Genomic DNA, 26196 nt, shown 5'->3' with positions numbered 1-26196 from the left:
AATGTGCCCCCTAAACTTCATCTCCCTATCCACCAGCACTCCCAAGTCCCTGGCCTCATCAATCTCCTGGAGTACAGTTCCACCGGTGTGATATACTGCTGCTAATCTTTTCACCCCAAAATGCATAACCTTACATTTTGTCACATTAAATTGACATCCATTCTCCTTAGCCCAGAACAATCTATCCAAGTCATCCTGCAAGATTTTGACATCTTCTGCATTCACTATCGCCCTACCCAACTTTGTATCATCAGCGAACAAATGAACTGTTCCACTTAGATCCTTCTCTATATCGTTAATGAACAGATTAAACAGCAGTGGTCCAAGAACAGAACCCTCAGCACACCACTAGTCACAGGCTGTCTTTTGGACTCTACTCCTGAATAAACTACTCTTTGATATCTCTCCATCAACCACCCACCTATCATCTCACCAAGCCTATATCCATTCCCATATGTTGTAGTTTACGGATTAGAATTCCATGTGGTATTTTGTCAAATGCCTTTGCCAAGTCCAGCAGTACCACTGTAAACCCATTTCCCTTATCCAGTTCAGCCGTCACCTTGTTATAAAACTTGAGCAAGTTACTGAGGCATGATCTACCCTTCACTAAGCCATGCTGTCCTTTATACAGTATCTCATTTTCATCAATCCATTCCTGTATTTTCCCCTTGACTACTTTCTCCAAGACCTTGACAAAGACTCAAAAGAAAACTTGCCTCCTGGTGGGCGATTATCCTCTGTTCACAATTCAAGTTTATTTATGTTATCCTTTAGGATCTTTGTATCATCTTTATTAACTGCATTCTTCTCAATTTTGTGTCATCAGCAAATATTTGGACATTTTCCCTTAATCATTTTTTTAAAAAAAAAAAAAAAATCAGCTAACGCCTTTTTATTCCCGTATATACGGGAGTAGGCGAGGCCATTTAGCCCTATCTAACTTTTGGAGACTGAGTGGGCAGTTCAATCTCCACTGGTACCCAATCAGAGACAGATGGCCCAAGGCTATCACTAATTAAGCGGTACGCAGTGAAGAGAGACGGCTCAAATGTGCCGCCATCTCGTGGTCTCTAACCCTAACACAATATATTTTAATGTCTGAAATAATGTGGGTTCTACGGTCGATTTTCTTGAGTTTACAGGACGAAAAACCCGAGTTTCCGGGAGGAAAAACCTGCTTGCCCGTGCCAGAGATCGACTAACTCGGGAACCGCTCGAAAAAAGGCTTAGAAAAATTTCCTCTAGTCGCCGACTAGACTCGAAACCAAGACTTCCTTCGTGCGGCCTAGCGCGATGGTGTGCAAACGCCACATCCACTGAGCTACACAGGCTCTTTAATCATTTTTTTATTTTTTATAATGTCATTTTTTATAATGTTGATAATTAAATTGTAATGTTGATAATAAAATTATAAAAAAATCATTTTTTATAATGTTGATATACAAATTAAATAGTTTCAGTACAAGTACAGAGTTCTGTAGTACATAACTATCACCTGCTCTCGCCTGGGATATACAAGGGGTTTCTGAAAAGTAAGGTAGCACTTTTTTTTCCCTCAAGGATATTTATTAATAGGAAGTTGAAATTATATGCCAAGAAATAAGTGAGCATGCACTACTTCTCCACAAGACCCCCAAATTTATTGATGCATTTGTCAAAACAGATCTGTTTATGTTTATCAATACCAGTACTGAAGAAGTCCATTCCTGCACTCAATAACCAACTGCCTGATGAACTTTCTCATCCATAGTAAAATGCCTTTTGGAAAGGTGTTTCATGAGGGGGGGGGGCAAACAAATGGAACTCTGAGGGTGCTGTCTGGGCTGTAGGAGATATGTGGCAATTGTTCCCAACAATCACAGCACAGTCACTTGTGAATTGTGTGTGTGTGTGTGTGGGTAGTAGCATTGCTGTGCACCAAAATCACAGCACTTGTCAGGACTCCTGGTCATTTGCATCAAATATTGGATTTCAGTTTATCCATTCAGACACATTCCCACAATAAAGCTCTGCATTCATTGTTCCTCCCTATGGCAAGAAGTCCACTAACAGTTGGTGATCCCAAAACACTGTGGCCATGACTTTTTGGGCAGTGGGAGGAATTTAATTTTTTGCACACAAGAGATTGTGGATGTTTCCAGGTTGTGGAGTCTTGTTTGCTCTCTGGAGTAAAGTGATGAACTCATGTTTTATCTCCTGTGACTGGGTGACTGAGAAAGTCCTCACCTTTGTTGCTGTGTTGCAACAGATTCTCCAGATACATCTGCATGCATGTTGCCCTGTGTTCTGACAATTGTTGGGGCAATCAGTGAGATCACATCTTTTGTAAGCCAAGGACATCGTGAATATTTTCGTAAACAGTGGACTTACTCAAGTTTACTTCTTGTGCAATTTCATGCAGTTTCACTTGTCAGTCTTCAAGAATGATGTCCTTAATGCATGAAATGTTGTCTTCTGTCTTGCTCAACAAATTCCTGCACACCGAATGTTGATTTTTAGTGTCACCACGGCCCACTTTAAATTCATTCAACAAAAACACTCCTGTATTTTTGACATCACCTTTTTGCCATATAAAGCAACCAGTTCACAGTGAATGTCACTTAATGAAGCCTCTTTTGCTTGCAAAAAATGGATAACTTCACAGATACCTGTTTTGAACCACGCTTGTACTGTAGCTGCCATCTTGCAATTGAAATTAGCTGTTAGGCAACAGTAGAACCACACTGCAATGGCAGTCTTTTTGAACATTATTAATACACCTATATCTTGGTATATACTACTCATTCATATCTATTCATTAACTCTCCTGTTATCCATATCACCAGCCTTATATCCATCACAATTTTGCTCCACATTATGTAACAGAGTTTCATGTAGTATTCTGTCAAATGCCTGTGCAAAATTCAGAATTATCATTGTGTAGCTAATTCCTTTATCCAGCTGAACTGTAACTTTCTTATAAAAAGTGACCAGATTACTAAGAACAGACCTATCCTTCACAAAACCACGCTGCTTCTCCCTCTCCCCTCCATAGAGTAAGTATCATACATCTGTCCATCAATTCCTGAATTCTGCCTTTTACCACCTTCCCGATTTCGTTAACCACCACTCCTGAGATACCAATTGGTCTGTAACACAAACTATTTTGTGCTCTTTCCACTTGGTGTCTAACTAGAGCTCAGGGAGCAGAAAGAGGGAAAAATAGTTTCATTGAGCCTTAGAGAAACTGTTATTTTCCTTACACATTCTTATACATTGGCTGATATCCCTTTAAATTCCATCGCCATATTTCTATTAAGGTTCTGCTCTTCAAATCATATACCTAAGTGAATGAAATAGTTCAGATACAGTGAAAGACTGAGATGTTTCCTCTATTACACCAAGATATGTGGTCCACATTAATTCTAATCAGTTATTTGGATCACTTAAATTTTTTTTTCATCTGAAACTTGCTAAATAACTGCTCTCAAAAAATAAGAATAAATGCTATGAAATTATTTTTTTTCATAATTATTAGTAATTGGTATAAATATAAATCACTAATAATCACTTTATATCTAGATTTGGACACCAACATCACTGACTGCTAATTTCTTTGGGTTTACCACCAATATAAAAGACAGGATTAAGGAATTTGATATATCTTCTTGTTTTAAAGATGCTGGAGATAAGAAATGGTTTCAAGTAATTTATCCAGGTATGTTAATCAAAGCCTCTGTTGGTTAGTCAGTAGAATTTTCAATTTTATACTTCTGGTGTTTTCATTTATTGTACTAAATTAGAATAAGATTTATGAAATTTCCTATTATTTCTGTAAGATTGATTTGGAAATAAAATTTTGTATTTAATTTAATTTATTTAAAATCATTAAAACCAAATCAGTAATTTTTGCTGGTTACAATTTTTTTTTTTTAAACTTCATTTAGAACTTGTTATATGAGATATTTATTAAGGTTATAAAGATCATTTCCCCATGAGATGGAAAACACATATCATGGAATTAAGTAATTGATTGATGTAAATGGAAAGGTGTGAAACAGTTGAGTAATTGAGTTCAGGAGAGTAAATGAACAGGATCATTGATACTTTCTGTATGAGGAGTAAATAAACAAGAATATTAGTGGTGGTTGTGAGAATGAATGATAGGTTAGTTTGAGACAGAAGATAAATGTGGGGAGGATCAGCATGATAAGAAAGATGATCATTGCGTTGATTTTGCCAGCGATGAATCAAGTAAAGATCATGAATAGTATGTTGATAAAGCTGTTGGAGCAGGCAAAAGGAGAACAGTTTGTGAATGTGTTGGATGAATTTGGAGAAAATGATTGCACTGTACAAGAATGATGGTTTATATTTGACTGGATTTAGTGTGCATCGACTGAGTATACCTGTATGTGTTTACCTCTCCAGCACATTCATTACCTACAAAATTAATAACGAAAAAAAACTCATGTACAAAGATTATTTAATAGTATAATTTTCGCCTGTGTGTCACATCTTCAGTACATATTAAGCTCAAATTAAACAATAACTGACAATTCCAAAAAGTGCCACCTAAGTAGCTGGTGTAAGATAACTAAAAAGGTCAATAAATTTCCTTTAAAAAAAAAAAATCAATACAATAAAAAGTTAGGAAAGATTTATAAAGTACTATCTCCCATAAAGGGGGATACGCGTAAGCCGTCGGATCTGTTTTAAACAGATCCGACGGCTTACGTCTATCCCCTTTATGGGAGATAGTACTTTACAAATCAGCTAATCTTTCCTAACTTTTTATTGTATTGATTTTTTTTTTTTTAAGGAAATTTATTGACCTTTTTAGTTATCTTACACCAGCTACTTAGATGGCGCTTTTTGGAATTGTCAGTTATTGTTTAATTTGAGCTTAATATGTACTGAAGATGCCTGTGACACACAGGCGAAAATTATACTATTAAATAATCTTTGTACGTGAGTTTTTTCCGTTATTAATTTTGTATCGATATGTCTACTCACGGTATACCTCTTTTAAAACTTATTCATTACCTTATAGTAAAATTCAATTAGTTTGTTAAAGCAAAACTTGTTCTTCATCAACCCATACTAGCCATTATAAAGAATCCTATATCCATCAACCCAATTCTGTATTCTATTCTTAACCAGCCTTTCTAGTACTTTTATTACAATTACAGATGTGCACTGCTTGGAAAGAAGTTGATATCCCCATGTGCAAGAGGGTATCCATCAATAAACATTGTGCCATGTAATGATTCACGTGTTTGTAGCAGTATAAATTGGAGGAATATGTCAGTGCAACTGTATCTGGGTGAAATGGCTCTGAGAAGGGAACTGACAGAGTTTGAAAGAGGCATTGTGATAGGATGCCATGTTGCAGACATCTGTTTGGCAAATTGTTGACAAATTGGGCTCCCAGGTCAACAGTCAGTGATACTATACTGAGATATGCACAGGGTGTGAAAATATTTGTTTGTTCTAGTAAGTTGCAGAAACAACTGTAAGTATTGCTTGCCAGAAAGCTGCATCTACTGTGCATAGATTGGATCACCTGGGTTTCTTGGGGGATGAGGAAGAGGCAGAGAGGATCCTTAGACAAATGACTAAGTAGGTGGCAGGTGTGTGGAATGTTCCCTATAGGATAGTTTGAAAATATATGTGTAGGTTGTAAAGTTTAGTTGCCAGGTAGAAAAGAAGGGATATCATTTAGACTTACAAGTTTCTAAAGGAGTTCTCTAAGATGACAGAAAAGAAATTTTTCAATACATGATGAGTAGAGAGAGAAAGAGAGAACTAGGGTTCACCTCTCTAATTTGTCTAGCAGTGTGCTTAGTAAGAGTATGCAGACTAGATATTTTGGTTGGAGAGGGGAGTGAATGAATGGCATCATTTGCCAGAGGTAGTTTCAAGTGCTTTGACAGCACTGAATGAGTATAAGGAGAGGTTCAATAGGTATTGTGTGAATAATTCATGTAGTTAGTGTGGGTCTCCTGTAATGAGTCTTCTGACTCCATGGAGACACTCACACAATAATAACAATATTAATACATGTCATTAAGATTGTGAGATTTTGCTTCATAATTTAAGGAATCCCTTCCTCACCTGATGGCCTTAAGAAGGTCAGTTGAGGAAGGAGATCACTTGGTGTGCTGATAAAGCTTTTAAATTTTGTGAAGCTAAGGTTCAAAGATAGCATTAAGGTCTGTATTTGTGTAGTAATCTGCTTATTTTTTTTATTTTTTCAGATATTCCTTTAATGTATAGAAAGTCTACAGCATAATTATAATTTTTTTTTATACCTAGGGATCAATTTACCTGAATGATATATCACTCAAATCTAAGCCATCCTCAGATTTTGTACAAATGCAAACTTATGTATTGGATATACTTTTTGTTGAATATATGAACTTCTCATCCCATGTTGAGAATTTTGATTTTAGTTTTTTTTTTTTTTTGTTTTGCAGAAGTCATTATTTATAAACATTATTTATTTATTTAAACAACAATGTGGCTGGCGATACAGAACAATTCAGATTCTACCCAAGAATCTAAGAATAGTCTGTCAGGTAGCTTCATAAAATATGGACTGTTTCAAGTAATGCTGTTTTTTGTACATCATATGGGGTCACTTCGTTGATGCTTAATTGCTGTAAATAGTTGGATAGCTTCTTTGAAATTGTGCCAAGTGCACTGATAACTATTGGGATAACTTTAGTGTGTTTAACCACAGCCTGCCAACTTTGATTGCCAAATTTTTTCCAGTTCTTTGTTGTTAATGTTGTCATCACTGGGTACTGCGATATCGATAATCCAAACCTGTCGATGTTCGATAATTGCGATGTCAGGTTTGTTGTGTTCCAGATGCTGATCGGTTTGTATTCAAAAGTCCCAGAGAATTTTTGCTTTCGTTTTCCAATACTGTCTCTATTTTATGCTGCCACCAGTTATCAGATGTAGGAAAGCCATATTTTTTTGCATACAAATGGCCAGTTATTTTGGCCACTTGATCATGGCGGTTGTTAAATTGTGAATGAAGATATTTATTATAATAATACTTCGTTCATAATTAACATCATCTACCATTTCATAAGCAGGACTTATTTAAATTTATTCTGTTAGTTTCTTGCTTATAAAATATTATTCATGTAATTCCTTTTAAGTTTTGTTAGTTAATTTTATTTATGTGATTTTAAAACATATTATAGATATGAAAAGGCTCTGTATTAAAGTGTCAATTATTTTATTTACTTTATTACTCCTTTTGGCTCTGTACGAAATTGTCAATTATTTTATTTACTTTATTCCTTTAATAATAATGTTAGAAACTGTAATATATGTAATTTGGATATATCCAGAAGATTCTTTGTGGTATCACTTGATTAGTTGCTATGAGAAATTATGTTATTTTTAGTTAGCACGTGTTTACTCTATACTATGCACAAGGCGAAGTTGATGTGAGCTAAACCGGTGAGAATCAGCTTTTGGCAGGAAAAGGAAGGAGTAGATGCGAAAACGTAAGTAAAAACAGAATTGAGTAGGGAAGTATAGAGAACTGTAGCTGGAGACTGGAGGGGAATTTTGACGTGCCGAAAAGGGAATTAAAAGGACTGGGAATCGCTTGGTATTTTAACTTACCTTTTTCTGAGTTGGATTTTTACCAAAACTTCCCAACACCTAGCAGTGAAATAGTGCAAGAAATAGGTAGATACATATGAGAAAACAAAGAAATAAGTAGATAACTTAAATCAAGTGCATAAAGATTATACTCTGCCGAGTCTATAAATCAAGTTCTTTCAAGTTTGTGCTAATACATAGTAAAAGTCAATAAGAACTAAAAAAAATTGTTGCTCGATCTACTTGAAGCTATATCCTGGTAAGATTACCTTTGCTATACTTAGCGAGAAGTAACGAAAATTAATTCCTCCGAAAGTAAATCGTTCCTAGTTGCAGTATTCAGCGAGTCAAGATTTAATATGTGATGTGCTAAGACTTTTCTCTCTTCAAATGATAAATGCTATGTTATTGAATTAAGTGTTCATTAACTGGATGAGAATACTGTGAAGCCTATTCGTTGTGATTTAGGAATCTCAAACTTACATGAACTAAAATTGATTAACTGAGCCTAGAGAATTCCAAATGAATGTCTGAATGTTCATGAGTTGTATTCTTCTGAATATCTTGAACTGATCTGATATTTAAAAGTGTTTTGAAATGTAACCTTAATCAGAGTAGAGTTATGATATAAGTTCTTTGTAATAAGAAGGATAAGATCTGTTAAATATAATCTTAAATTATAAAGTGCCTCCGTAGCGCAATTGGAAGAACGACGGTACATTGCACCCTTCGATTGGAATAGGCCTAAGTTCGATTCTCGTTGCGATGGGAGGAATCTTTATCTGGTCGATTTCAATCGATGGTGAGTTAGCCGATCTCATACGGAGGTAGCAGAGTTTTTTCTCCCGGAAACTCGGGTTTTTCATCCCGCATACATACAAATCGGCCCTTCAGAACACACGCAATTTACAGACAAAAATTACTAGTTGTGGTGGTGTTGGAGGTGGGCGGTAGATGGCGTTGATTGGTAGTAGAGGTAAGGTGTAGAGACAGTTGAAGATGTCCTCTGGCGATGAGTCTTCGGACTCCTTGGAGGTATCAGGAATAATAATAATAATAATATCAGCCTACAAGTAGTTAAATACTAAAGAGAGAGGATTGTAAGATGATAAAACTTGATTGAGAAGAGTTACGATCCAACAGCGGTATTTATGGTCAGTTTGAGCTATCTTGCTGCAGGCACTGATTAGATATTCTACAGTGTCATCTTTCTGATCGCATAATCTGCATTTGCTGTTATTATTGATGTTCAAAATTTTTGCTTTCATTGCATTAATTTTGTCTTGCCTATTCTTGAGCTGCTAGAATAAATCTTTCCGTTTCTTTTTTAACATATCCATATTGTAGCCATTGCTACATCTTGTTTGAGATTGATTGGTACAGTGCCATGGCATGTATAACTGCAAGGCTAGAAATTGACAGTGCATGGGAGGTGGTTAAAAAGTGTTTGCATGAAGCAATGGCTGACTGTATACCTAGAGTCCGAATAATAAATCAAGTAGGAGTTAAATGGATGAATAACACCATTAAGCTTGAGCTGCAAAAAAAGAAACAACTATGGAGGGAATTCAAGGAGAAAAGTGACCGGCAGGCACATGAACAGTATAAAGCCCAGGCCAGACGAGTAACGAGTGTGGTAAGAAAAGCAAAAAAGGATTACGAAAGAACATTGGCCATGCAGGCTAAAGAGAATCCTAAACAGTTTTTTTGATATGTTGCAAGTAAAAGAAAAAATGTATATGGCAGAATGATTTTAAAGAATGCTGATGGTAGGGAGGTAACTGAATCAGTTGATATAATCGAATTACTGAGTGAGCACTTTGCAAGAGCATATCATCCAGGTGGTGACATTGCAGAAATGAAAGAACCAATAGATTATACAGTAATTGTGGTGAATGAGGTGGAGGTGAGTAGTCTGTTGCAAAGCCTCAATGTCAGTACATCTGTGGGATTGGATGGTATACCAGCTCGTGTCATACGTGAAGCGGCTAAAGAATTGTCAGTACCCTTGACCATTTTGTTTAATTTGAGTCTCGGATCTGGATTAGTCCCAAGGGGGTGGAAAGAGGGGAAAATAGTTCCTCTGCATAAAGGAGGTTCCAAGACTGCTGTTGTAAATTACCGACTGATTAGCATATCAGGAATCATTGTCAAGGTCTTGGAGAAATTAGTCAAGAGAAGAATACAGGATTGGATAGATGAAAATGGGATACTGTATGGAGGGGCAACATGGTTTTGTGAAGGGTAGATCATTCCTCAATAACTTGCTCACGTTTTATAACACGGTGACGGCTGAACTGGATAAGGGTAATTGGGTTTTCAGTGATTCTACTGGACCCTTGCCAAGGCCTTTGACAGGATACCACATGGAACTCTAATTATTAAACTGGAGCAGATGGGGATGGATATAGGGTTGGTGAGATGGATAGGAGGGTGGTTGATGGAGAGATACCAGAGAGTGGTTTATTCAGGAGTGGAGTCCAAAAGACGGCTTGTAACTAGTGGTGTGCCCACAGGGTTCTGTTCTTGGACCACTACTTTTCAACTTGTTCATTAACGATATAGGAAAGGATCTGAGAGGAAGTGTTCACTTGTTTGCTGATGATGCAAAGTTGGGTAAAGCAATTGTGAGTGCACAGGATGTCAAAATTTAGCATGATGATTTGGATAGTTTGGAGGACTGGGCTAGGGAAAATGGATGTCAATTTAATGTGGCAAAGTGTAAGGCATTTTGGAGTGAAAAGATTAGCAGCAGTATATCACATTGGTGGAACCGTACTCCAGGAGATTGATAAGGCCAGGGATTTGGGAGTGTTGGTGGATAGAAAGTTGAAGTTTAGGGGGCACATTGCAAAAGTGGCTAAATCAGCTCATCAAATCACTTGGTTACTGAAAAAGACTTTAACAAGCAGAGACAAACAAGTTATTGTTCCTCTATATCGAGTCCTGATAAGAGACCTCATCTGGACTACTGTGCCCAGATATGGGCACCAGGGTTTCTTCTTGATGGGGAGGAGGTGGAGAGGGGGTTTCAGAGACTAGTGACCAAGATGGTGGTCAGGTTTGTGGAATGAACCTTATGAGACTAGATTGAAGATTTGTGGGTTGCAAAAATTGGTTGATAAGCAGAAAAGGGGTGATATGATTGAGACATTCAAATTACTGAAGGGTTTCTATATGATCAATCCAATAGATATTTTTGAGAATAGGACTGGTGGTGAGATGACTAGAGGCCATACATGGAAGCTGGGCAAGAATGTGGTTAATAAGGATGTTAGAGCTAGGTTTTTTACTTGGAGAGTGGTAAATGAGTGGAATAAGCTACCAGAGTCTGTTGTGGGTGCTATGACTGTGAATGAGTTCAAAGCAAGGTATGATAGATACTGTGTGAATGTCGAATAGTTGTTCTTGACATGATGTTAGGGCCTCCCTCGATGAGTTCTGTCGACTCCTGGGAGTTGCCCGAAATAATAATAAAAAAAATCTTTACGACCAGCAAACCCAGTGATAGTTATTTTTATTATGTGTAGTCATTTCCTTTATCCAATTCTGCTGTTACCTATTATAAAAAGTTAGTAAATTACTTAGGCATGTCCAACTCTTCACAAAGCCATATTGTCTCTCTTACAGCATTATATTTTTCTCCAGCCAATCTTGAATTCGAATTTTGATCAATTTTCCCAGTACTTTTACTACCATATGAGATACTGAATAGTTTATAATTTGCTACTGCAGTCTTAAAACCTCGTAATGCAAGGGAATTATTTTGGCCTCTTTCCACTTTCTTGGAACTTACCAGAGTTGAATTAAAGCTCTTAGTCAGATGCATTACCAATTTCCCTGCACATTCTCGCAAAACCCAAGCTCATATCTCATCTAATACCACAGCTGTATTTACATGGAGATTTTGCAATATCCTAACAACCTTTTGATTCATCCACCCCTCCCACATTAGCATCTGTCACATATGTTAAAGCAGTAACCTCACTAGAATGATAAGAGGGTGGTCTGAAAGGTTCTTGGCCTAACAATGAAAAAATGAATTTATAATTTCAAAATTATTTTTATTTTTCAATGTAATCTTCTTTAAGACTAATACATTTATTCCAGTAATGCTCCAGTGCCATTTTCCCATCCCTGCAGTGGTTCTCAGCAAGATCTGCAAAATGCCCTACAGCTGCAGTCGCCTCTTGATTTGAAGAAAAACGCTGACCAGCGAGGAAGAGTTTCAGTTTGGGAAGAGATAGAAGTCAGAGGGAGCAAAATCTGGGGAATAGGGTGGATGTTCCAACAATTCATAGTGCAGATCCCTTAATTTTCCCATTTCCAAAACACCTTTGTGGGCAGGTGCATTGTCCTGATGAAAGATGATTTTTTTTTCTTCAGCAAACCGGGGTCTTTTCTCATAAATTTTTTCATCTAGTCTGGTTAAAAGATTAGAATAATATTCCCCGGTTATTGTTTTACCCTTTTCAAGATAATTAATAAACAAAATGCCTTTAGCATCCCAAAACACCAATGGAACTGACTTTGTCTTCTTTGGCATTAAACAACTGGCTTCTGTCCATTGTTTTGACTGCTGTTTGGATTCTGGTGTGTAATGGTGAATCCAAGTCTCATCCATAGTAATAAATTGATGCACAAAATCAGTTTTATTCTTGTTAAAATGCTCCAAGCTGTTCAGAGATTTTCACGTGAGTGTGTTTTTGATCTGCTGTGAGCAAGTGTGGCACCCATCTTGTGCAAAGCTTTTTCATTTGCAATTTTTCATGCAAAATCTTATTTTGTATGAAGAATTCTCTCTGTCATTGATGGAATTATACTTCCTTGCAATTTGACTCACCAGTCATTCAATACCATATCGTGCACTTGAGCAATGATTTCTGGTGTTGTTACACTTTTTGGATGTCCTTCACATGGATCATCTTCAAGGCTGGTATGGCCACGTTAAACTCATCAGCCCATTTCTTAATTATCAAAAATGAAGGAGAAGAGTGCCCATAAACTTTTATGAACTTTGAATGAATTTCTTTTGTCGTTAAACCTTCTTTTACAAAGAATGTTATAACCGCACAATATTCAATTTTATCCATTTCAAGGGCTATAGACAACACTTTTGCTTCAGACCACTGTATAAAACAAACTACTTGATAAAATGACTTGCAATTTCACATGGATGCTTATGACAGATGTACCAACTTAGAAAAAAACATCTTACCAGTAGTGTTGCCATCTATGGTCGAGGCAAGAACTTTTCAGACCACCCTCGTATGCACTCGCAAAGTGTCACTCAGTATCTCAACCATTTTATCTGCTTCTGTTACCTGCTGACCATCATCACTCATTAAGGTTAATCTTCCATAATCATTCTTTCTATAAGTAAGACTTGTCACATAATAAAAGAACTCTGTGGGATTTCCTTTGGCCTGCTCATCTGGTTTCTTCTCATAATTTTATTTTGCCTTCCTTACTATTCTGGGTCACCTTTCTTGCCTGAGCCTTGTACTGTCCATGGGTTTTTTAAAAGTGTTTCCACTTGGTTATAGAAAATGCTGTGCAGGGTATATAAAGAAAAAGGTGACCAGTAAAGTGACAGACATAAATTAAAGATACCAAGAAATTATATACTTGGTTTCCTTTATTCAAGTGTAAGCAAACAAAGTTTGCTCCTGAAGTATATTAAGGCCTGGGGCAACTTGTATATAGAAGCTGATGACTTCACATTACTTGCCTTAGTATATGTGCTTTGCCATAATGCAAAACACATATCCTTATGGGTATGTATAATGCTATGCATTATGGGAAGGGTCACTACCCAGACCTTTATTGAGGTCTCATCAGTGGGAACCGAACCTAGAGGTGATGCTACTGAGGAGACCTCAATAAAGGTCTACACCAGTCTGGGTAGTGACTCTTCCCATAATGCATAGCATTATACATATCTGTAATGATATGTGCTTTGCATTATGGGATACTAAGGCAAGTGATGTGTAGTCATCAGCTTCTATATACGAGTTGCCCTAATCCTGAAAATACTTTAGGAGCAAACTTTGTTTGCTTACACTTGGGTAAAAGATTAAACCAAGTATATAATTTTCTTGATATCTTTAATTTATGTCCATCAGTTTAGTGGTCTCCTTTCTCTTTATATACCCTGCACAGCATTTTCTTCTTCTGCAGCTCGTGCTTAATGATATTACTCATCCATCTAACTCCTACTTGATTAATTCATACTTACTTAGGTATACAGTTTAATATTGCTTTCTTTAGATGACCCTTAACTATCTTGTGTGCACTATTAACATCCTTAACCTGCAGTGTTTTATGCCACAGCACAAATTTAAGCATACTCCTAAGGTTGTCGTAATCACATGCCTCGTATTTCTACATTTTATTTATTTAGCGTATGGCTCACATATGAAAAGTTACATTACATTAATCCTTAATATATATGGACATAGTAATAGACGTATATACAATAAGAAGACATAATACAGTCATAAAAGAGACATTCAAGAATCAAGAATAGGCTACAACTGAATGTCTAGGTTGATTATCCAGTCAACTGCACTTGGTGTAGCATGGATGAAGTCTGACATGTTTCCACTGTATGCACATAGGACACATTCTGCTATAATATGATTAATTGTCTTGCGGGGTGATCCACAGTCGCACCTGGGTGAGGCAATCATGCCCCATTTGTAAAGGTGGTCTGCACATCTGCCATGGTTGGTGCGGATTTGGTTAAGGGCAGACCAAGTTTTCCGAGGTAGGTCAAAACCCAACGGTATCTGTGTTGGGTCCACTAATTCATGGAAGATCCCTGTTGAAGTGTTACACCAGGACTCTTTCCACTTCTCCTTCATGTTGAAGCTTGTCTCTGCAAGATTTTTTGCTGTTAAGAGGGTGCCTTGACTTTAGCCTGTTTATTTCTAGGGGAGGGATGTCTTCATGGATTGGAAGATTTTGAATTTCCGTGATTTTGCTGTATTCATGTAGAAGAAAGTTGGATCTGTGGATTTGTGGAGGCGGGATGTTGCTTAGCACTGGGAGCCAGTAGGTTGGGGTTAATTTTACAGTTCCAGAAATAAGGCGCATAGTGGTGTTAAGCTGGACATCAACCAAATACGCATGGGTGCTGTTCAGCCATACAGGTGAGCAGTATTCAGCTGTAGAGTAAACGAGGGCAAGAGCAGTGCAACGAAGCATTGTTGCTGAGGCACCCCAAGTTGTTCCACATAGTTTTTGCAGTATATTGTTTCTTGTTTTTAGCTTGGATGCTGTGTTAATGAGATGTGGTTTAAAAGATAGTGTTCTATCTAGAGTGATGCCCAGATATTTCAGGAATCTGTTGTAGTGTAGCAGTTTGTGGTGGAAGAAGACCATGAGTTCTTTGTTAGCCTGGTTATTGTTCAGGTGGAAGCATGAAACTTGTGTTTTGCTAGGATTTGGGCATGATCTCCATTTGCTGAAGTATTCATCTAGGACTGCAAGGTCGTTTGTTAGTATATCTTCCATTGTAGTAAAATTGGTGTATCTGGTGGCTAGAGCAATGTCATTAGCATAGCAAAACTTCTTAGAGACTGTATCAGGCATATCTGTGATGTATAAGTTAAAAAGGAGGGGAGCCAGAACTGACCCTTGTGGTAATCCATTATCCAGTGTTCTTTGTTTGCTTTTGTTCTCATCAATACACATTTGGAACAGGTGGTTGTTTATCGATTAGTTTAGCTATTGCTTTGCATGGGACTGCATGGAGCAACTTGCAGACGACTACTCCATGCCTCCAGATTGTGTCATAAGCTGCAGTAAGATCTACAAAAGCTACAGCTGTTTTCCGGCATTGTTGGTAGTCTGCCTCTATATGTGTGGTGAGTGACAGAACCTGATCACAGCAGCTTCGTTTATCTCTTAATCTGGCCTGTTCCACTGGGACTTGTTCTATTATCTTAGGGGCAATTCTATTAAGGATGAGCCTTTCTTGGAGCTTATAGCAGGTGCTAAGCAGGGCAATTGGTTGGTAGTTTTCTGGTTTGTTGTTGGTTTTTCCTGGTTTTAAGATAGGGATAATTTTTGTCCTCTTAAACTCTTTTGGACGTTTACCAGTCTGGAGGATGTCAGAGAAAAAGCAAGCCAACCACTGTCGAGCTTTTTGGCCTGTCTTCAACAGGAAATCAGGATGAATTCCATCGAAACCTGGAGCCTTGCCTGGTTTCATATCCATTAGAGCAATGTTACTATCTTCAAGAGTGAAGGGCTACGAGTATAGAGGGTCTGATGGTCTGTTATTTTTCAAATATGTAAGTTCTCTTTTTATTTGAAGAGTGTGTTGTTTGTCCTTGGTGGTATATCTTGACGTGTTGACAATATGTGATGCATATTCGTTAGGAGAAATAGCCGATTGTTCCTGGACAGTCAGGGTGCCACTACCTAGTTTTCTTAGAAGGCTTCACGCTTTTCTACTGTAGTGCCGAAAATCGAGTCTTTCTACTGTTTCAGTCCATTTCTTCTGTCGGTTGATGTCAAGGCTGTGAATGAGTTCATCTGCAATGTCAGGATCGTCACACTCTAGATATTCTTGATACAGTTTATTACTGTCATCATCCCATCCAGGGATATACTCCTTCTGGAAGCCTCTTGGTATGGTCTTCTTACCTACAGCTAAGACAGCTCCTGCGAATCTCTTGTAATTACTGCTTGTTGGAGGGATCCAACAGACATATTTGTCAAGACAGGCAGCCAATGTATCCCAGTCGGCATTCTGGAAGTTCCAACGGGGACGTTGGATGGATCTGACAAGGGGTACCTGCAGACCTACCTCTAATATAATTGGTCTATGTTGGCTTCGGGGAAAGTTGGAGAGAACTTTTCTCGATGTAGGTAACGGTCGTCCACTGTTGTCTTGAGTGACGAAGCAGAGGTGGGGTTGTACTCTCTGTTCCAAGCTGCTGACCTGAAGGAAGATCTATCTTTTGCATCAAATTAGGTGCATGTTGTGAATTTCTGCCCATTCAGTCAAAGTCTCTCCGCATTCATTGTTGGAAGCATATTTCCATAGCGTGTGGTGGCTGTTAAAGTTGCCTATATGCATTGCAGGGTGGTTGTGCATTGGTAGAACTTGTGGAGGCCACAAGAGCTCAGGGGGTTTATACACGTTGGTAATGGTTATGTTCCCTATCATAGTTGTTATCAGATGAACACTGCCGACAATGCTGGTTGTAACGAGGGGGGAATCTTCTAGGGTATTACGTACATAGGTGGCAAGGCCATGTGCATGATGGTAAGTGGCTCCAATGATAATGTAACCAGGAATTTGGCCCCTGCGGTGGAGCTGATCATCATCATCCTTACAGTGAGTCTCTTGAATAAGAATGTCGACATTGTTGTCATATAAAATCTTTGAGAGGTATTCACATTTTGCTTTACATATACCCTCAATGTTAATTTGGCAAATACAAGTCCTACAGGTCGAACTACAGTTCCAATGTCCCTAGTCATCTTGCCCTTAAGAGAGCTAATTCGTGTGTTTGAGTTCATGTGTGCTGTAACCAGGAGATCGAGAAGATAGTCTGGTTGCCAGGATAGTCTGGTAGTTCCACATATACCCATTCTTGACAGAATGTTCCTCATGTTCTACAATCCCCCAAATGAAGATTGCATGGTCACTTTCACTGATCAGAAACAATGTGATCACCTTGGTTATGGATAACTCTTCTGATCCTTTGACCTGGTACAATACTCTCACACCCCTAGTCCCCCTCCATCACATATTGCCTCAAGTAATTATCTATTAGTAAGTGTACAAATTCCATTTCCTTCTTGCCATGTGATCTTCCTTCCTTCCAGTCTATATCTCCATAGTTGAAGTCCCCCATAATAATTACTCAACCTTTACTTGTACTAATTTAGCCATACATGTCTTCCAGATCATCTGCAGAACTCCCATGGCCTATAGCAACAACCATATTTTGTATATTTTGTCTCACTGGCCTTATTCTTACACCATATTGCTTCAAATGAACAGCCATGATCCTGCCTATCTCCTATTCTTTTTGGCTGCAATTCATCCATTATTATCAGCAGTAACTCTCCCCCATCCTATCTTCTATATCTTCCCTAAAAATATTAAACCCTTCACATTCTATCTTTGTAACTATATTATCTACTCTTAGCCTAGTGTCACTAATGCCTATAACTTTTGGCGAGGTTGCACTAACCAATACCCAAAACTTTTTCCTGATACTTCTGGCATTAGTATATTGACACTGCGGCATCCCTTTAGTCCCACACCCACTTTTACTTTCTGAATTGATTACCCTTTTCAATATTTTTGCTTGAGAGACTAGATTTCACACTTGGTCATTCTCACACTCACTTGTCTCATGGGTCTATTCCCATGAGGCATCTGCTTCCACCTATTACTTAAGATTTCCTGAATTTAAACTTCAGCATGCTCAGTGAACAAAGCTCTCTAGACACCTAACATCAAAATCATTTAGATGCAGTCCCTCAGCATTACTAATCTTCTTTTTGTCAAATACAGTCCACAAATCCTACATCATTCTTTCTGCACAACCTACGTATAGACTCATTAGGTAGCAACCCTCTTCAGTTCGTATCTATCATAGCATGGTAGGAGACTTACAACCTTCATCTTCTCACTCTTCAGTTTTGCCTTGTCTAACAATTCCTTTACATCCTCCCTCATAGAATACTTCTTGTCTCTCAAATCATTTGTGCCAATCAAGACAGTGAACATTTGTAATTCATTGTTTTATAGCTTGCCCATTGAAGAAAATTTTCTCGTTCATCTTTTGAGATTTTTAATGGCACTTAATTTTTGTGTTCAGTGGATATGAACTTAATGCTGTGTTTTGGCCATTATGTTAGACAGTGGAGGACAGATGGTCAGAGGAAATATGCCTGACGAGTATATTAAGAAATTAAAATACATTTCAGTTTTCATTTTAAAATGGAGAATTGTGTGCATTTGTGTTTCTTGTTGAGAAAGATGTTTAACATTTTGACAGCTATGGGACCAGATAGAAGATCAACATATTTAATTCAAGACTAAAGTTATGGAATCTCTACATCATATTGCTTAATAGATTTCTTATAAATGTTGGCTATAGGACAACAGTGATGAGCCTTTTACCATGTAGGTAAAAGTTATTTTAAAACACAAAGTGTCCCAAATTTGACATGCATGCAAATGTGTAATGACAGGAAGAAATATGCCTTATAAATATGTCAGAAAGCTGAGAAATTACATCTCAATCAAGATCAACAAAAAAGGGGAAAAAATTCATATGTTACACTTAAGTGCTGTAATTATAGTGCTTAAATATATTTAATCAAAAATTGTAAATAATATAACTCATTGTTATTGTATAAATACTGTAAAAATGCAATATTATTAAACTGCAACTATAAGTTATCAAGTACAGTAACTATTGTTAATACATATACAGAAAAAAAAAGGTAAATCTGTATTTCATTGTTACAAAAAAAAAGCAAAACTATATATGTTATAAATATATGATCATACGTAATCATATGTGTTGTAAATATGTAATCACAATATGTAATCATAATTTTAATAATAAAAAAACAATTGAACTAAAAAAAAATATATGTTATCAATGTGTGTAACATGTGTAATCAAATGTAATATAAAGATGTAATCACAATATGTAATCATAATATTAATATTCGGATTATTCAGTCCTCCAGGGAGTCAAAAGACTCATCGTGGGAGGTCCTTCCTAGGAAACACGGTCTATCATACTACTCCTTGAACTCATTGACCGTTCTTGCTCTCACCACCTTGTCAGCCAATGTATTCCATGGTTCAATCACGGTTCATTCAAAGAAACTACTAATCACCCTTTTACTCACAGCTTCTTTTCGTAACTTCCAGGGATGACCCCCTTTGTCATCACTCCTTCCTGCTGTTCCACCAAACGAAAGAACTCCCCAATGTCAACCTGTAACTACCTCTCAACAGTTTAAAAGTCTCAATCATATCACCTCTCTTTCTTCTATCTACCAAACCCTGCAGTTCACATTCCCTCAGCCGATCCTCATAACTAAACATTGTACAGTCCTGAAACAAACAATCTTTGTTATCTGTCTCTGTACCCTTTCCACAAATACCCTTCAAATCCTGGAGACCAAATTTGAGAACAATAGTCTGAGTGAGTCTGATCAGGATCTTATACAATGGAATGATAACTGCTTTATCTCTGCAGGTCAGCATCCTTCTCAGTATTGCAGCAATCCTCTGGATTACCTTCATCACCTTTGCAATATGTTCCCTGAATTTCAGGTTTCTATCAATCATCATCCCCAGATCTCTTGTCTCCCCCTACTCTCCTGCATACTTGAGTATGCAGCCTCACATCGATGTATCCCAAACTTTAAGACTTTTCATTTTGCTGCATTAAACCGATACCCCCATTCATTTGCCTGTCTGTCTAGTTTATTCAAATCCTCTTGCAGGGCTGCAACATCTGCACCATTACTAATAACCCTAATAGGTCCCTGTACTGAGCTCTGTGGGACCCTACTTGTAACCTTCTGCCTCCTTGATACTGCCCCACCATACACAACTCTCTGATATTTATCAGATAGCCAATCCTGAATCCAGTGGACTAACCCAACATCTAAACCCTTGTGCTGCAACTTAAATATAGCTTATCATGTGGAATCCTGTCAAATGCCTTTGCAAAATCCAAAAAAAATGGCAGTATAAGCCTTTCCTTCATCAACCTCTCATGTCACTTGATTATAAAAGGCAATCAATATTACTAAAGCAAGAGCACTCCTTAACAAATCCATGTTGAATCTCAGTTAACAATACCCTCATCTGCCCAACGCTGTATATGGTCCCCTCACTAATTTCTCCAAGATCTTAACAACTACTGATGAAACTCAAACTGACCTATAATTAGACACTTCCAGTCTGCTACCACTTTTATGCCATTTCATAAAGGCATAAAGGCAGTAGCAGAACTGGAATTAAGGAAAGTAAGATAGCACACTATCTTGCCTTTCTTCCATTCCTTGGGTACCTTTCCTGTAGCCAGACTTTCATTGAAAAGCCAGATCAATGGAGCTGTCAGTTCTTTAGCACATTCTCTAAAAACCCATGGTGGTGAAATACCATCCAGTCCCACAGGTTTACTGACATACGTTTAATTAGTTAAGTGAGTCATAAACATTTAACTAGAAATTGGCTAGCAACTAATTTCAGTGAGACACTGCAAAAAGAGCTTTAATGATGCAGATGAAGGCAAGAGATTTGCTTTTAAATCTCTGTCTTTAGTGGTAGTTTGATGGCAGAAAATGGTTGCTTTATGCAAAGAGCAAGAGTGATTTATCTTTTTAAATCCCACAGCTGTAGTGGTAGTTTGGTGGCAGAAGATGGTTGAGTTTACCAAATAGGAAAGGTGACTATTCTATTAAATCACACTGTCTTTAGTGGTAGTTCGATGACAAAAGTTGGTTGTTTTGCCTAAGGGTAATGGTGATTTAATTTTTTAAGTCACTGCCTTTAGTGGTAGTAAGATGGCAGGAGGGAGTAGCATTTGTCGAAGGGAAAAAGTGATTAATCTTTTTGAATCAGACTATCTTAAGTGGTAGTTTGACTGGAGAAGCTGGTTGCTTTCACCTCTGAGGATGAGAAATGATCTTCATTAATCTTTGCCTTTATTGGTAGCTCGATGGCTGAATATGGTTTCTATTTACAAAGAGTTAGGGCTATTTATCTTTCCAGGTCACTGTCTTTACTGGCAGGTTCGCTGGCTCGTTAAGCTTAAGAGGAAGGCGACATCTTTTAAACTCTGCATTTAGTTCTAGTTCAGTGGCAAAAGATGGTTGTTTTTGCCAAAGAGAAAGCATGATTGTCCTTTTAAAATCATTGCATTCACTGGTAACTGGATGGCTTAGGATGGTTGTTAAGTCCCAAAGAGCAATGATGATTAATATTTTTAATATTACACTGCCTTCAGTGATAGTTCAATGGCAGAAGGCGATTGCTTTTGCCTATGATGAAGGCTGTTTATTCTTTTAAATCACTGCCTTTTGTGGTAGTTTGATAGCTGATGATGGTTGTTTTTGCATAAGAGGAATGGTGATCTATCCTTCAAGTTACTGGTTTTAGTGGGAGTATGATGGTAGAAGATAATAGCTTTTTTCTTAGAGTAAGGGCAGTTAATCTTTTGTAATCAATTATTTTACTAGGACAGAAATTGTAGAAGATGGTAGCTTCTGCCAAATAAGAAGCATGAGTAATCTTTAGAAATCACAGCCTTTATTGGTAGCTTGATGGCTGAAGATGTTTTTATTTTGCCTAAGAGGAAGGGCAATTTATCTTTCTTAATCTGAGCCTTTTCTAGCTCTAAGATCAAAGAAGTTAGTAGCTCTTCTGAATACTGACATCCAGAGTACTCAGTATTTGGAACACACTCTCCTCTTGTATCTCTAAACCTTGAACCTGCCCCATCCCTTTAGTATTAAAACCTACATCTCCAGGATGAAATACTCCAATAAATTGTTCATTGAACAACTACACTGTCCTCTGCATCAATCACTCTATTCCCATTTTTATGTCACAATGTCATTCTTCCACAATCATTTCTCCTCCTACTGGCCGCACATCTAAAAAAAATTCCCTAGGATTTTCCTTGGATCTTAGGCCATTCTCTTCTCATATTCCAGTTTCACCTTCCTTACCATACTAGTCACTTTTTTGGCCTGAGTCTTATATTCTTCATGCATCTGCTCTCCACCCCTCTCTTTATATCTCTTCCATAATATCTTTCTTTTTCACCTGCAGTTTCTGTTTTTGAGCATTTATGATAGGATGATATATTTCTTATAAATCATCATTGTTGAGTATGATATTCATAATTTCATTTATGAAGTATTGCATTTTACACACACACACACACACACACACACACACATATATATATATATATACAGGGTGTTCGGGATAAATTTGACATATTTATAATTAATTATATTTTTCCGTAAGTTACATGTATTAACACACACTTCTCTTCATTTAAAAGTTTGGACCCTTCTTCATTCATATACAAGATGTCAGAAAAAATGGATAGCTGGAACCCACCTGAATCATGGAAGAGAATAACTTGTATCATGATGATTCGTGCCCGCCATCAAAATAAGGATATTACGACTGCTGCCCAATGCTCCCTGAATACAGTAAAAACAATCAGGCATGAACTAGAGACTTGCAATGGTGACTACGAGGATGTAGCAAGAAGAAAGATCCCTAGCAGACGATCTGATTGCGTTCGTACAGCAGAATTCCTCGCAAATCTGCAGGAACAGGTGTTGAAGAACCCTGGCATTGGAATTCGGGCTTTGTTCGTGGAGTTGCTAACTGTAGTCAAGCCCTGGATAACAAGGGTAGCCAATGGTAGGCCGTATGTATGGCAGCAGGATTCGGCCCCTTGCCACACCTCTGGGAAAAGTCAAAAATGGTTGTCTGAAAATTTCTACGACTTCACCAGTCCAAATGTTTGGCCTCCAAACTCCCCAGACCTTAACCCCATGGATTATTTTGTATGGGGCGCAGTTGAAAAAGACACCAATCGCACTTCCAGTAATACAAAAGCCCAGTTAATGGATAAAATTAAAACAGTTTTTGCGGCCCTTCCCAGGGAGACTGTAGCATCAGCTTGTTCGAGGTTCCGAAGCAGAATTGAAGCTGTGATCGATGCTAATGGTGGTTATTTTGAGTAAATCTTGTTGATAGTATTGTAATTAACTCTGCCTGTAATGTTTTTTTGTCAATTCATTAAATTTAATAGATACAAAGAAGATTTTCTTTTTCCTTACGAAACTGTCAAATTTATCCCGAACACCCTGTATATATATATATATATATATATAGGAGAGAGGAATGATCTACAAACTTCTTGAGTGCTGCCACTTGTTACTTGACTAGATAATTTAGGGCTCACAGTTCATCCTTCAACTCGTGGCCTGTGTGGCACATTATTTTTTCATTCTTTTAGATAACAATAAATTCTTGGGATGTGTGCATGGTGTAGTAATAGCTTTTTTAATGATGCCCAGTTATCTGATAGCCATGAGGCAACCTCACTTAATGGAGAGTTGTTTTATTTTTTTTAAATGAATGAATACAAGAATTTGAATACCAATGTGATTCCTAATTATCATTGATAATTAGGAATCACATCGGTAAGCCAAAGTAAATGTTTTTTTAATGCAGTTCATTGCTTTTATATAACCATTTTGGTAGTTATCTGAGACTGACAAGTTAATTTTGAGTTCTCTGTACATAAGTTCATGTTGCTCCAGTTTTTTTTTCTGTATGACTAGATAGCAAGCTTAATATTGGCATCAGTGAGCTCTGGTTGTCAGAGAATGATGTAGTTACAAAGAGAGAATGTAATAGATATTGTGTTTTCAGAGAGCAGATAGAGAAAATAGGGCAGAAGGAGGGGTATTATTAATGATAGCTGAAGAACTTCAACCAACAAAAATAGAAGTTAAGGAGTATTGTAGATATGAGGGAAATGGTTCATTCAAAGCTGTCTAGTATGAGATAGAGATGAATAGGACAAAATATATTGTTGGTTGCTACTATAGACTTGGGGACCCAGAAGACCTGGATGACATATATTGGCAGATTTGCACATTGAGTTAATCTTGGTATTAAGCTAATCATTGAGTAATTATCATGGGAGACTTCAACTATGGGAATGTAGATTGGAAGCAGGAAAGCACACAGGCACATGGCAAAATAGAATTGGAATTTATACAGTTATTAAGGGATAATTACCTGACAGCATGTGATGGAGGGGACCAGGGCTTTGAGAGAGTGTTGAATCTAGTAATAGCACCAGAAGATCTATCTGAATAAAGTAGCACCTCTACCTCCAATCAGGGAAAGTGATCACACAGTCTTTTCTTGGGCAGTTGCTCAACGTGTAGAACTTTCAGTAACAGTACCATGGCATAAGAAGTTACATGGAATGAATATCATTAGTCCATGAAAAGCAGTCAGGAATTTTGAGCAAGGCAGTGTCAGACTGCATACCCTGGGTGAAGAGAATAAACTGAGTAGGGATTAAGTGGATGGTTAGCAATATAAAGCAGGAGCTTAAAAAAAAAAAAAAAAAAAGCATTATGGAAGGAATATAAACAAAAAAAGTGATCAGCATACTCATGACCCATATAAAGCACAAGACTAAATCAAATTTTGAGAAAATGAGCTTAGCAGGCATAAGTAAATCCAAAAGAGTTTTACTATGTAGCAAGTAAGAGAAATAATCATTATGGAAAAAATTACTTTACTCAGTGATGATGGTAGGAAAGTGACAGAAGCAGAAGAAATAGTTCAGTTACTTAGTAATCATTTTGCAATGATATATTATTATTATTATTATTCCTGACACCTCCAAGGAGTCCGAAAACTCATCGCGGGAGGACACCTGCAGCTGTCTCAACCACTACACCGAACCTCTACTACGAATCAACGGCATCTACCGGCCACCACAACTAGTATTTTTTGTCTGTAAATTGCGTGTGTTCTGAAGGGTCGATTTGTCTGTATGCGGGATGAAAAACCCTGCTACCTCCGTATGAGATCGGCTAACTCACCTTCGATTGAAATCGTGCAGATAAAGATATGTCATCCATGTGTTGACTTTACAGTTACTGATATGACAGAGACTGATGTGAGAGTTGAGATAGATGAACTGGAGGCTCAGTACATTGAAAAATATCAATGTGAATACAGTAGTGGGCCTGGACAGTATGTCAGCTTGTGTGCTATGAGAATGTGCAAGTGAATGGGCAGTCCTTCTCATGAAGTTGTTTAATCCAAGTCTCAGATCTGTCAAGGTTCCAAGGGAGTAGAAAGAGGATAAGAATTACATAAAGGTGGCTCCAAGATAGAAGTAGCAAATTACAGACCGATTAGTATCTTTGGAGTGGTTAAAGTATTGGAAAAGTTGATTAAAAGTAAAATTCAGGAATGGGTTGATAAGATTATGATACTCTATAAGGGGCAGCATGATTTTATAAAAGGTAGGTCTCATCATCATCATCAAATTCCTGCCATGTACCCTCAAGGGGTGTACAGGATATGACAGTACTACATGAAAAAATTACATCATTACTAACTTCCTATCTACAATTTTCCTCCAAAGGTAGGTCTTGCTTCAGTAATTCATTTGCATTTTATAATAAGATGACAGCAGATAAAGGAAATGGCTCTGCTATGATACTGCTAGATTTTGCAAAGGCATTTGACAGAATACCAAATGGAAAATTATTATGTAAGTTGGAGCAAATCAGAATGGATATGAGGTTGGCTTGAATGGGGGAGGGGGAAGGGCAACTGATAGAAAACATCAGAAGATGGTGTATGGTGGAGTGGAATCAAGGTGAATGAGAGTGACTAGTGGTGTGCTCCAGCACTCTGTACTAGGACCACTTCCATTATATCATTAATTTGAACATTAATGATATAATGGAAGATTATTGCTGGGGGTTGTTCAGTTTGCCAATGATGCAAAACTG

At 37.5% G+C, this 26196-nt stretch overlaps 1 protein-coding gene across 2 annotated transcripts in view; it reads left to right on the top strand.

Annotated features, from left to right (window-relative positions):
- Positions 1 to 26196, top strand: part of LOC150095258 (uncharacterized) — a 512519-nt gene that overhangs the window by 246100 nt on the left and 240223 nt on the right. For both annotated transcript variants that reach the window (XM_090410467.1, XM_090410466.1), the window contains exon 13: positions 3565 to 3700. In XM_090410467.1, the coding sequence (XP_090266593.1) occupies positions 3565 to 3700 (136 nt within the window). The remainder of the gene's footprint in view (positions 1 to 3564; positions 3701 to 26196) is intronic.

The sequence above is a fragment of the Typopeltis vanoorti genome, chromosome 20 (assembly GCF_054136105.1).
Source record: "Typopeltis vanoorti isolate ZY-2024b chromosome 20, IOZ_Tvanoo_1.0, whole genome shotgun sequence".
In the NCBI taxonomy this organism is placed as follows: domain Eukaryota; kingdom Metazoa; phylum Arthropoda; class Arachnida; order Uropygi; family Thelyphonidae; genus Typopeltis; species Typopeltis vanoorti.
This window is presented reverse-complemented; position numbering and strand designations above follow the sequence as displayed.